Consider the following 14,645-nt stretch of genomic DNA (forward strand, 5'->3'; position numbering starts at 1 on the left):
TTCTAACAATTCCATCTTGCAATCAGGAAGTTTATGTACAACAATCAGGAAAACATCTTCAAAAACATTCCACCTAACTGGGAAGAAAATGTTTCCATCAAAATTGTTGATCACAACATGGAAATACTGCTTTATTTTCCAGGAACCTTTCGCAGACTCAAAGAGAGTTGTCTGCTCTGCAGTGACCACACATTGAGCTGCTGTGCTTCCCAGCCATGAGGTGATGTGAAAGTATTAAAAGCAATTGGCTCATCCCTACCAAGAACAAGAAAATCAATTCCAACCATTGGGAATTCCTTAATGCCTTGCTGAATGAATGACGTTGAATAAAATATATTAAAAAAAGTAAAAAAGTAGTGGGGGGGGGGGGCTTGGATGTGTATGTCCTACCAAATGCTGACAGATCACATGACAAGGTTTTATGAACAACCTGTCTATTTATTGATCAGAGACATGATAAAATTTCATTTACTCATATTCATTGAGACTGAGTTGCCTAATGGGACACGTGGACACACAATCAACATTTGTTTAGGGTTCTTAAGCATAGGGGGTTCTTAAGCATAGGGGGCCCAGACGTACATTGGGAAACCCAGAGTTACAAAGTCAACCTACTCCGGTCGTTTAATTTTTTTCTTGGGGGATTTTGTTTTCTTGCTAAAAAGTGGTCTCCGTCTCATGCAAGAAAATTCAAAAAAATAAGGTGGGAGATTCATTGTAAAGCTAAGTTCAATGCAAAAATGGAAACAAACTGGCGATATTGTTCATAATGGCTTATTTCGGATATCAAGCATTAAAAACCATGACGTTTGTTTACCACTGTTTGTGCTTGTACTTGCATAAATGAATTCTGACGGGTGTCATGTGCAAATGGTTTACAATTTGGTGATGGGTAAGTCCTTCATTTCACCTAATTGCGTAGTTGGAAAGTTTAACCCTAAAAGAATGATGTACTTGGATAACACGAAGGATTCTTACATCCTTTTATATTGAAGCAAAATTTGTAAAATTCTTTCATCTATCAATATCTTTGCTTTGTGCGGATACTACCACAACGTGGTGGACTGGCTTCAAAAAGTAGAGCATCAAATTTTCATGGCCTTATTAAATTTGATGACGATATCAATTTTTGTTAAAAGCCTACCTAGCTGTCAATATTTAGTTTGAATCAGGCCTTAGTTACAGTGGGAGCAAAGTTTAATTACATGTAGATCATGATTAATAACATTCAATCAGAAGACGATCAGAGCATACTGATCGAAACGTCGAGTTAATCCAACGGTTCTTTTCAGAACCACCCCAACTCGTTGAGAGATTGTTATTACATGGTGTTACCGCAAACTTTTCTATAACATTCAATCACAAAAATGGCAGTTATTTGTTCCAGTGCCATGCCCCAATTAGCCATACCAGCTGGGTTTGCTCGTTAATTGAGTTTTTTTGTATGTATGTCTACCTCGCTGGAGAAGTTATCCTTGACACAAGCATAAGACAAGTACCTAAGGATAGGTTAGTGTGTATGCAAAGCCAACAATCCAGGCCCAATTGCATGGCTCTGCTTACTGTAAGCAAAGAATTGGCGCTTACGGAAGCAGGGAATTCTGTGCTTACGCAAGCGTACTTCACGGGTTAGCGGTGAATTTTGGTTTCTGCGTGCGCGTACTCCATTACTAGGCATTCTAGGCTTACAAGGCTAGCGCAGAAATTCAGTGCTTGCACGTAAGTGGGGAATCGATGATAGTAAGCGCATAATTCGCGGGTAAGCAGAGCCATGAAATTGGGCCCTTAGCATACCCTGATGTGGTTGGCTGGTTTGAAGCTCATCACCAATCTGGACCCAATTTCATCAAACTGTTTGATAGCAGGAAATATATAGTGCTCCAAAAATGTCTCTGCTAAGCAAAAATTAGGTGGGGCATCAGTCACAACAAATAGACTAAATGTAATTTTTGCTATTTACTTTATTCTGTTAGGCAATACTTTGTTTTTGCTTAGCAAGTTTTTGTGTTATTTCTTTTCATTTACACCGATGTGTGTTAGCACTGTATACTCAGTACTTTCCCGAGCTCTGTAAAAAAGGCTTTATATAATATGGCCCTGCATTGATAACATCTGGAAATATTTGAGGGATTTTTTTGGTTGCTAGTTTGTTGTGTGTGTGTGTTGACAATCAGAGATACCCATTGGTATACACATGTATGTCCAGCAATGGTGTGGTGTCTGTGCATTTCGGCTGACTGACCAAGAAGCATATTTGCTATAAAATAAAATAGGTTGCAAATGGCCATCAATTTTTCTTTAAAGATATAAAAATTTATGATTGTTTGCGATCGATTAAATCAGAACTTTTCTAAACAAATCCTGAAAATATGTAGCTATGATTTAGATAAATGCAAAGAAAAAGAAGTTCCAATACATTCAGTATTCAACCGATTCATGAAAGCCTGCGACTTTTGATGATGGCCTAGTTTGAACTCATGATAAGTAAAAGAAACAAGAATAACAAGAAGAAAAAAAACAAAGTAGAAGGAGATCTGAGGCGCGTGATTAAAATTCATGCCGTCGTCCATCGCCGTCTACAGTTCCACACCACACATGTCTCTGTATCATTCTACATGAGCTCATATTAAAGAGTGTGGATGTCCACGGAGCTTAAGGTTTCATTATCAGTCAAACAAACATTGGCGTTTCCGGCCACAGATTCATTCTGTACAAGTGATACATGTACAGGACCCCCCCCCCCCCCTTGACTGCAGAATTTAGCATTTTCTGCAGGCAATCTGGAGCAGGTTACTGGGTCAGAAATAGTGCAGAGCGTGTCTGGTCGCACCGGCACTGCATACAGGCTGTGGGAGTTGCATTCCAAATGTATTCACGATCCGTGTGACTGAGTGCTATCGTTTGGGCCATTTTAAACCTCCTCCGTAATTCATTGACAATGTCAAGGGTAGAGATTTTGCAACGGATACGTCATCGTGTGAAGGGGCTACTTCAAATGTCATCACGTCATCACGTTCATTGTTTGTTTTTACAGCATAGTGCATGCTTAAATTGCTAAAGCATTCAAATTGGAAATTCAACTCATGAAGGAAACACATCTCAACATTACTGTATCTGAAACACAATGGAACTGAGACATATAGTGTTGGGAAATTTTGACAGAATCACATCAATCTGGACTGACTTTCTCTTAAGTAGTTTTTAGTAGTCAATTTTGTGATCATAAAACACTCATGGTTAGTTCAGGTTCAGGAATGTTACCTTTGAGAGGGGGAACACCATTTTCATTTTGCAAATGGTGTTTCTTTTGGGGAAAAAAGGGTCTTACGGAATTATTCGGGACACCCAAGTCCATGAATGTTCCCAACACCTTTGTGTAATCCCAAGCATTCTCTGCTACAAGAAAGCAGCCTCTCTGCAGCGCAAACGCATGGCAGCAAATTGGCCCCAAAGTAATTTTCCAAATCCGTCCTAATCAGGTCACTAGTTCATTGCCTTTATGAAATAAACTCATCAGACTGAACAAGGTACTAGACCAAAGTGCACACACACTAACCCCGTTGAATATCTTGTAGTTGGCGGGGCTTTACGGAAGTCCAGCCATCTGCAATAATACTCCTCAATGATGGGGTGAACGTCAGCAGCTGTAATGTACTTCTTATCATTTGTGCGCCTTATTTCCAACTAATTAAGCAGCTTATTGTGAGGGTTATTCAAGTGTCTTTGTGACGCGCTATAAACCCAAGCCATACTCAGATTATACTGCTCATCTATTAATGCAATTTGACTCTTATGCATTTTGATTGTTGGGGACAGGAAGTTGTGCAGTTCTACTGATGTCTTAATGAACATTAATCTGCAGTACAATCAAATTTTCTATTTGAGACCACCCCAAGAATATGATTGAGAGTGAATACACTTATCATGGCAAAGTACTTTTAGCGATGACGTTGAGGTTTGGCCAGTGTGTAGAGTGCAACTTCCTAGTACAGTTAGACTTGACTTAAGTCCAAATCCTGTATTATTTTGTGATGCTCTGCATTCCCCAATCCCTAACCAGTTCCGCATTCTCGTGACCACATTTTGACGGCGAGCATGCACTGCTATCTACGGCTTGTTTGCTAAAAGTGTAGTTGGCGCGATATGCTCAGGGACCTCTAACATGAGAACGGGACTTGAATCAAGTCTATAGTACAGTTTGATGATGGATGGGATTAGATCTACAAAGTTCATCATGTGACACGCATGTATGGCAGTCTTTTTTTGCATGGACTCTAGCCATGTTGATTGGTCACTGAAAACATGGAAAATGCTCCAAAATGCTCAATTTGCGATACCATTTTACCATAGTGATTAGGTTGGCGTAGTGTTTTACCATAGTGATTAGGTTGGCGTAGTGTTTTACCATAGTGATTAGGTTGGCGTAGTGGTATTATTCCTCGCCTTCCACCTCAAGGACCCCTGTTCGAATCACGCCAGGAGCACTAGCACTTTGAAGATTGGGTTTTTAGTCTTTAACTAACTGCATGGGTTTTCCCATGAATAAATCTATGTGGTTTCCCACCCACATCTTAAACTGAAATTTCCTTGCTTGTATTCTCTTGATTGGGTTCTTTGCTAGTACAATCATTAAGTTGCCCTTTTCTGAGAGTCCTTGGATTCACAGCCAGTATAATTCAAAGGTAATAAAAGCATGCCAAGTGATGTCACTTTGTGGTACACACAGCAAGACACAGAGTACGGTAGAGCTCAGCATTTTGCAAGCTCTCTTTCAAACATATTTCCCAAGTTAACTGTATGTTCACTTTAGGTACAAACAGACCAAAGACCAATTTCATAGATCTGCGTAAGCACCAAAAGTAGCTGATTACAAAAGAATTGTGCTCACCAGATTAGGGTTACCAGCCAAAATACCATGTAACATGTACAATCTGTGACTGGTATGCTGCTTATATTTGCTGAGCAGACAATTGTTAAGCATTATTCTGCTTAAGCAGCTCAAGCAGCACAGTGAGAAACTTTATCATATTGCTGAAGAGAGAGGCTGTGGCTCTGGCTTAAGATAAAATGTTGAAGCTTCTAGCCATAGCTGCAAACTGAAAACGAAGTTTGGACAACAACATCAGTCCAAAAACATCCTCCGACACATTTCCTATCTTACGAAGCTACATATAGCTAAAATCGATACTGGCTCAGGACAAGTTGCAAATAATCTTTCAAATCTCCCCCCCCCCCCCAAAAAAAAAAAATGTATGTATAACAGTGAAAGATTTCAAAGATACAGTGGAATGGCTGTGGAAAAGAAATATTACTGTCTGGAACAAATGAAGAATTAAAGAAACACGTTGCCTTAGATCGGAAGAGTGGTCTATAAAAAGCGTTTATAACCGTTTGTTATAAAATGCATACGGTTGGAAAGATGTTTTAAAAGTAGAATTCAATGATCCACACAAATTTGCCTCGAAATTGCGTGATTCTCCTTTTACTTTGTGAACTAAACAAAAATTTGACTCCCACAAATGGCCGACCTTGTTGGTCGACGAGGTAAAAGGAAAGCCGTGCAATTTCAAGGCGTGTTTATGTGGATCATTGTTTTCTACTTATACAACATCTTTTTACCCATATGCATTTTATTAAAAACGGTTAAATACGCTTTCCAAAGCCCTACTCGACCGATCCAAGGCAACGTTTTCAATTAAAACCCTGTTGTGAAAATTCTTAAAGATATATATTTATGAAAAACATCAACAATGATATATAATTAATACAATGTCAACTGGTCACCAGCATGCTGCAGCCATCTTCATTTAGATCAACTGACTCTAAATGCAAACAATGAATAATTGTGCTGACACATAAAAAGGGATCAGTCTGCTTAAATGCCAGCCTCAGTTTCATCACATTTTGGGGGAAAGGAAAAAAAGATGGCTGCAGCAGGGTTCAGATCTTGCTGCACAAGACCTTTTAAGGAGCTCTCAAAGCATGGGGAATAGCTTGCCCATAGAACGCCACAGTGGGATTAAAAAGGAGACAGGCCTACCTTGCGCTTGAGGAACAAGATGGGTGAACAACATGCAAAGTGCAGATGCTCATGATGAGATGCATCCTGTAACAAGGAATTGGCATGAGAAATGGGTGGGGGTGGGATGAGGTGGGATATGGGTGAGGTAAGATAATGGAGAGAAAAGGATCAGGTGGGTTCAGGGTAGGATAATAGGTGGTTTGCCGTTTGGGATGGAGTGTGAATCAGGGTGAGAATGATGGACAAACAGGAGCACATTGTGGGTACATTTTGGGATGAGGAGGGAGGTTGGTACATGTTGAGGAGGATGAGGAGGGAGGTTGGTACATGTTGAGGAGGATGAGGAGGGAGGTTGGTACATGTTGAGGAGGATGAGGAGGGAGGTTGGTACATGTTGAGGAGGATGAGGAGGGAGGTTGGTACATGTTGAGGAGGATGAGGAGGGAGGTTGGTACATGTTGAGGAGGATGAGGAGGGAGGTTGGTACATGTTGAGGAGGATGAGAAGGGAGGTTGGTACATGTTGAGGAGGATGAGGAGGGAGGTTGGTACATGTTGAGGAGGATGAGAGTGTGTGACAAGGAATGGGGACATTGGTTAAACCACAGTAAGGAGTGATTGGGAGAAAGCAAGGTACGATACAAACATATATTAGGAATAGAAACACAACAATAGCCAACACAATCCAAAACACAAGTTGGCAACAGAACAGTCATTGACAATCACAATGGTTATTTTTGTGTTTTTGTTGTGTTTTTTTTACAAAAACACCAACATTTCATAAAATGACAATTCCAAGAAAGAATGAGATGTTTAAAACGATGTATAAAACAAAGAAAGTGGTAAGAGGGAAAATAGTAAAAGATAAACAACGATAACAAACACAAGAAAACAAACCAAGGAAATAATTAGGGAGGAAACGGTGGGCACAAATACAAATTGAAGAGTTGTTGACAAGAAGTGTCACATAAAAGAAGAACACGGGAAGAACAGCGGAAAGGATCATTTTTTTTAGGAAGGGACGTTGGGGGGGGGGGGGGCGAGAAAAAGATCAGAGAGAAGGGGAAGAGAGATGGGAGAGAAGAAAGCCATGATTATAAAAATGAGTTTGGAGCAATTGACACCGATTCAAGAAGTCTTTGACTTTGCTTGGTGTTTGTTATGTCACCACACTAACCCACCAGTGCAAACTCAACATGCAATAAAAGTACATCAGACCATCACTGGCAACGACGTGTTTCAAATAACCTGAAACCACCCAAACAATTTTCAACATGAGACAAAGGCTTACACTGAAAATAATTTGATTTGATTGATTTTGATGTTTTTATCTATTCTTTTTAACATCAACAATGAATGGATGACCTGCCCTTTCTATTCATTTGTTGTTGAGTGAAATTTAGAGTAATTAGCAACACAAATAATAATTGTTAACAGCTCAAACTACCTTTTGCTGCAAAAACAATCAATATTTAAAACATATCAGAAGAATGACCAAAATATTATTTAAAATGTAAGTGAGAAAAAAATAAAACAACAAAATAAAAATATCAAATGGTGAAGTTTACTTTTAAAAAACTTGTAAGAATAGTCATGCTATTAAATGAAGAAGAAAAACATGTTGATGCAGGGGTGAACAAATTGTTTGGTCTACAGTTCACCGGCATGCAGATTAAATACTCCAAACAAACAACAAAATGGGCATCAAAGAATAAAATTGCGATACTTTTTGATACTCATCAACATTGTATGAACAAAACTTTCTGACAAAATCGTCACACTTTTTTCAGAGAATCCTATTACATAATATCTTGTGAAATTATATAAACGCATTCTGAGAAAATTGCTTTATGTACAAGTGAGTAGGAAAAAACTGACTCATAATTGTTTTGTTTTCCGATTGAACAAAGTCAAGTTGACTAGAGCAAGGTTGGAAGCAGCATTGTGACCTCAATGTGACCTCAATGTGACCTCCGTTTTAACATGCTCTACCAACTGAGCTATCAAGCTTGCAGTCTCCCTATTCTGTCAATATCTTTGAACCGGGATGCCATACTTTTCCTTTTGTACGTGGACCATTATTTTGTTTCAAACTGGGCCGAATTTCAGCTAAGCACAAAAATTTGCTTAGCATGAAACTTCTTCCTTGATTAAAACAGGATTACCAACCAAATTTCCACTTGTTGCATTTTGCTTGTTACTGGTATCAGCTGTTGTTTGCTTTAAAACCTGAAAATGACGTGGAAATTTGGCTGTCAGACAAATATGCCACACCACCTACATGATCACTGCGCAATCGACGTGCAAAACTGCACTAGCAGTGCAGGGTACAATTTGAACACACGCGCGCCTTAGTGAAATTTCACCATTTCATCTGAGATCTGGGTACTTGGCAATATTTCGCATTCGTGCAGAATGCTATTGGCAAGAGTATCTCCTTCAAGACAACTCAGCAAATTACGAGGATTGTATGCCAAGATGCAGAATGGTGATGAGTTGATGACGAGTTTGAATGAAGTCATGCACTATACGGTGTAGCTGTGATTAACGAGGGGGCTACGATACACACACATCAACACGTACATGACGGGTACCACTAGTAACACCTTTGAGATGAGTCTAGGTGCAACTAATGTGACACAGCATGTAGTGTTACATTCATTGTTGGGCACTTTAGGAATGGTGTGTGCACTGCGTGTGCTATTTTTCATTTCCCACAGTGAAAAATGTGCTGTTGAAAAAACATTTCCATGCAGCTTGTTGCGGACTAGGAGAATTAATTATTTCTTTGCATAAAGCTACTCTATCGTATTACCACAAAACGCAGAATTAAAAATCTTAGACTTCAACTTTGCTCTTCTCAGAGAACTGTGCAATATTTCTGACAATCAGATTTTCATTTTCTTAAATGCATTGAGTATTGATTCATTTTAGAAGCAGCATATATTTTTGTTCTTTAAAAGATGGGTTGAACAATCTCTCAGCAGGGTCCAGGTTCATGGCTCTGCTTAGCGCAGAATTCTGAGCTTACAGTGCCAGTTAACTGTGTGGTTGGATGCGCAGTAAGCGCACAATTCTGAGCTTACAGTGCCAGTTAACTGTGTGGTTGGATGCGCAGTAAGCGCACAATTCTGAGCTTACAGTGCCAGTTAACTGTGTGGTTGGATGCGCAGTAAGCGCACAATTCTGAGCTTACAGTGCCAGTTAACTGTGTGGTTGGATACGCAGTAAGCGCACAATTCTGAGCTTACAGTGCCAGTTAACTGTGTGGTTGGATGCGCAGTAAGCGCACAATTCTGAGCTTACAGTGCCAGTTAACTGTGTGGTTGGATGTGCAGTAAGCGCACAATTCCACGGTAGGCAGAGCCATAAAATTGAACCAAACACTGACGATGAAACATACTTCCAGGTCCTAACTAATCTGTTACTAACCAAACACTGACGATGAAACATACTTCCAGGTCCTAACTAATCTGTTACTAACCAAACACTAATGATGAAACATACTTCCAGGTCCTAACTAATCTGTTACTAACCAAACACTGACGATGAAACATACTTCCAGGTCCTTACTAATCTGTTACTAACCAAACACTGACGATGAAACATACTTCCAGGTCCTAACTAATCTGTTACTAATAGTATGGATGAAATGATGAACTTGACTGCCATTACAGATACAACAATGACTTTACATGCACATTACACATGCATCATTTGCAGAACAAAGAGATATACACAGGCGATATTAAAAATACACAAGTTATTTAATTGAAAAATAGTTTAAAGGAACACGTTGCCTTGGATCGGTCGAGTTGGTCTTCGAAAAGCGTTTGTAACCAGTTGTTACAAAATGTACACGATTAGAAAGATATTTTAAAAGTAGAATATAATGAGCCACACAAGTATTACTCAAAATTGTGTGGTTTTCCTTTTCTTTTACCTCATCGACAAACACGGTCGGCCATTTACGGGAGTCAAATTTTTGACTCTCATAAATGGCTGTCCGTGTTCGTTCGCAAAGTAAAAGGAAAACCACCCAATTTCGAGGCAAGTGTGTGTGGATCATTGTATTCTACTTTTAAAACATCTTTCTAACCATATGCATTTTATAACAAACGGTTACAAACGCTTTTCAAAGACCAGCTCTACTGATCTAAGGCAACGTGTTCCTTTAATAAACCATCCATGAAATAATTATTTAATGACCAAGTTGTTTTCAGAAATTGTTCTTGTTTCAATCAAACTATAGCACTGCAGACAGGCCTGACTGCAGAGCTGAAAATGAAATCACAAATTAAAAACACTTTCATTTTAAATGCCTCAGCATCACTTTGTGTGACCTTCTCCACGTATTTATATACACAAATCTGGAAGTAGCTGTTCTGTCAATAGACAAACGCTTTTGTCGCATTTGCATGCGCAGAAAGGAAGGGGCAAACAAAAATACAGCAATTCTATTACATCAAAAGTGAGTATGAACTGTGCAGCTGATATGTAAACAAGAGCAAATAATAAAATCTTAGGTCCCAGCTTGTTAATTGCTTTATAAATGCAACTCCTCTGCAACTGCCATTGTGTTATTTCTTTTACACGGCGAAGGAGTGAATGCAAATTTGGAAAGGCATTTAGGCAAGATAGTAATAACCATGTCCTAGGAGATTTCATGTATTATGCAAGGTTGTGTGAGCCGAGAACGGATGGTTTGTACGCATGCCTGGACAGCACAGAGGATTGGCCCCTGACTAGGACATGGCGCTAGGCATGGGAAGCTGCGAGGACGTGCCGGTTGGAATGCTGCCAGACACGCGCGTGTCGTCATGGATTATTGTCATAGCAACCACATTTCCTGTAGGGGAAAAAAACATGCTGCACAAACAAATACTGCATGACTTTTAAAATAAAAAAAAAAAGAATGTATGTATACCAACCACAAACAACATTGAAAAAAATAATAAATAGATACAGGAGCTTGTAATTTCAAGGCAAGCTAGACCCTTAAAAAAAACAAAATAACAATTTTGTGCTGAGGTCAATTTGCATACAATGAAACTTCTGAAAAGGGGGTTGACAAATCAGACCTTCTTATGACTGCTTTTTAAGTATTAATCTTTTCATATGAAGGGCAGATTTTACATGAGTCAGGCAGGATATTGAGTTCTGTTTGAATCTAGAAGACCGTTCCTGATTGAGATGTTTTAATCTAGAGGACCGTTCCTGATTAAGATGTTTGAATCTGGAGGACCGTTCCTGATTGGGATGTTTGAATCTAGAGGACCGTTCCTAATTGGGATGTTTGAATCTAGAGGACCGTTCCTGATTAAGATGTTTGAATCTAGAGGACCGTTCCTGATTAAGATGTTTGAATCTAGAGGACCGTTCCTGATTGGGATGTTTGAATCTAGAGGACCGTTCCTAATTGGGATGTTTGAATCTAGAGGACCGTTCCTAATTGGGATGTTCGTATCTAGAGGACTATCCTGATTGGGTTGTTTGAATCTAGAGGACCGTTCCTAATTGGGATGATTGAACCTAGAGGACCGTTCCTGATTGGGATGTTTGAATGCAGAGGACTGTTCCTGATTGGGAGGTTTGAATCTAGCGGACCAATCCTGAATCTAGAGGACAGTTCCCAATTTGGATGTTTGAATCTAGAGGACTGTTCAAGGAAGAGGATGTTGTGAGATGAGTTCACATGATTGCCGAGGACTGTAGCTTTGGCTCTTTGCAAGGGTCATGGGTTCGAATCCCACCTGAGTAATATGCCATTTGTTCACAGGCGTTGGGAAAGTACTGAGTATATACAGTGCTATCACACATTAGTGTATGGGTAAAAGCCATAATGTATATTCTTCTTTATCGTCATGAGGGCCAAATTTTCATAAAGATGTTAAGCAGAAATACTGCTAGGCAAATTTATTTGCTGAGCAAGAACTTAGTGGGGCATTAGCCACAACAATGCAAGCTTAATGCAATGTTGGCTTGTTACCAGGTTTAGCTAAGCAATACTATTCTGTGCTTAGGATTTGTTTGCGTTTACTGGCTTTATGAAATCTGGGAGGGGGGGGGCACATGAATAGCTTTTCATTTTAAAATTGCTCTCTGTTCCTTTTACAATCGCAAACAAGCTTTTGAGATTTTGGCTTTTACAGTTACTGCATTTGTAATAGAATAATGACATTTTGAAATAAGTTTTGTAATATTTCCTTCTGCTAACATTCAAAACAACAGAACAAAACTTGAAGGAGTTAACAAAACAAAAAATCTGGCACATTTACATTGTAACCATGTCTACCTGAATGTTTTACAAACATTTTTTGTTGTGTTGCTTTTTCATGCATGTTTAAAGATATTGCTATACACCTAATAGCTTCAAGTTCGTCAAAATAAAAGGAGGGGAAAATTTATATGATTGAGTTAACTATTAAACAAACTAATTAATAAAATTAATTTAAACACAATACCACGACAGAAACAAAGCAAGACCAAGCGGGCGGAAGGGAAGAGGGCGGAAAAAATGCAATCAGTGGTGCAGTAAACGATGCAATGGACAAACAAAACCCTCACGCTCTCTTCTTCAAAGCTGCATTAAATACAATATTTCAAAAATCCATACTTGGAGAAGAAGGGTGGAAATAATTCACAGAATAATTAAATAACTGGCTGAACTTCGTCCGATTGAAGAAAGAGGAGAATATTGTCAGGCAGCAGCCTCGACACAAAACTGACGGCGAGCATAATACCCATTTAACGCTGTTTTGATCAACATGGAGCGGACAACAACAGTCCTTGAACTTGCTGCGCTACCTGGGAGCTGATTTTTTATTTTTTTTTTTACTTTTTTACACTGTGACTAAATTGCAGCCTTGTACAATTGTAATTTGAGACGATTTAAATTATTTGCATTTACTTTGTCACCGGTATTATTGCATGATAAATCAGTGTGCAGCCGGTCATACGTGAATCCTGCCATATCGAACAACCTGTATAATAAAATAACAACTAGCTAAACAAATATTTTTTTTAAAGAAAATAAACCAAATTTTAGGATGCAAATATTTTTTTGTCTTGGTTGTTCTCCCCAATGTTCTTGATTAATTTCTAAAAAAATTAATAATATAATTTTATCCAACTCATTATTTTTTTGAAAAGTTTCCATAATATTAAAACAAAACAAAATTTCTTCTAATTTTGAGTTGGAAACTGATCACTTTGACTCCGTTCCAAATAAAGCAGTTTTAGAAACGAAAATCACAAACAAATTTGAATCTGAGAAAGCTCAGACATCTGAAAGTACATAATTCAGATGCAACATTAACTTTGGTGACCAATTCAGCTCAACTTTTCACAGGTTTGTTTTATGCATATTTTGGGAGACACAAAGTGAGGATACTGCCGGTGCTTTCACCAAATTCTTCCTAACTTAGGATTAATCTTTAGGACTAAGGACGAGTTAAATTACTGTATCCAAAGAGGTTAGGACGCATCAAACCCATCCTAAGTTAGGATGTGTTACTTGTCTTAACTCGCGATAGGATTAATCCTAGCGTTTCGTGAAATCGGCTGCTGGTGTTTAACAATTACTTAAAAGTACATCTTTAAATACGCCAAAAATAAGGGCAAGGATGACTTTCTCCCGCTTACCCACCCAACTCATTGACATGTCTTTTTATCCATCGTGCGTTTGGGAGTGGCAATCTCTGCTTTGGTTCATTGACATGTCTTTTTGTCCATCGTGCGTTTGGGAGTGGCAATCTCTGCTTTGGTTCATTGACATGTCTTTTTATCCATCGTGCGTTTGGGAGTGGCAATCTCTGCTTTGGTTCTGGTCCATAACTTTCTTGTTAAAAACAATGGATAGGCCTACACTGAATGAGTATCACTCCAATGTACTAAACAGGAATGCTTGGGTGACATTCAAGCTGGGGCTTAAAGCCATTGTACACTTTCAGTAAACAGTATTGTCCAAAGGTCTACACTTCGTGTATCACAACTTATATATACAATAACAAACCTGTGAAAAATTTAGGCTCAATCAGTCGTCGGAGTCGGGAGAAAATAACGGGAAAAACCACCCTTGTTTCCGCACGTTTCGTAGTGTCATATCATGTGTTTAAAATAAATCCGTCATTCTCGATATCGAGAATGATAATTGTTTAAATGTTTTCTCAAAAAGTAACGCATTTCATGAAATGATATTTCAAGAGAAGTCTTTCACCATTACCTTCTGTAAACTCTGTAAGTTATTTGTAAATCTGTGAACTTTGATTAATTTTTCTGTTCCGAAAGTGTATAATGGCTTTAATTCAGCTTTCGCTAATGCTTTTTGAACGATTACACTCCCAGTTGATTTGAGTCACATTTAACTTCGTTATTATTATAATAATTCAGTTAATTTTTATTTTTCAAACCAAAAGGGCATAAGATGTGGGCCACATGATATCATGATATTCCAGTGATGGCAGATTTATGCATACATGATGAGATGGGGCCTATGGCAACCTAAACTGCAGCCAAGTAAATCCCACACTCGCATGGCAGTTCAAATCACACTCACAACTACTGTACAGAGATGCACGCTCCGATAATGGCCAACGATAAAGCTATGGCTTGTTTAAAAAAGA

The 14,645-nt window shown here is 38.8% G+C and overlaps 1 protein-coding gene across 9 annotated transcripts in view; it reads right to left on the bottom strand.

Annotated features, from left to right (window-relative positions):
- The window catches only part of LOC117296642 (regulator of G-protein signaling 7-like), a 125,362-nt gene that overhangs the window by 35,913 nt on the left and 74,804 nt on the right, over positions 1–14,645 (bottom strand). For all 9 annotated transcript variants that reach the window (XM_033779715.1, XM_033779707.1, XM_033779733.1 and 6 more), the window contains exon 8: positions 6,041–6,106. In XM_033779715.1, coding sequence (XP_033635606.1) covers positions 6,041–6,106 — 66 coding nt within the window. The remainder of the gene's footprint in view (positions 1–6,040; positions 6,107–14,645) is intronic.

This window comes from Asterias rubens, chromosome 1, assembly GCF_902459465.1.
Source record: "Asterias rubens chromosome 1, eAstRub1.3, whole genome shotgun sequence".
NCBI classification, from domain to species: domain Eukaryota; kingdom Metazoa; phylum Echinodermata; class Asteroidea; order Forcipulatida; family Asteriidae; genus Asterias; species Asterias rubens.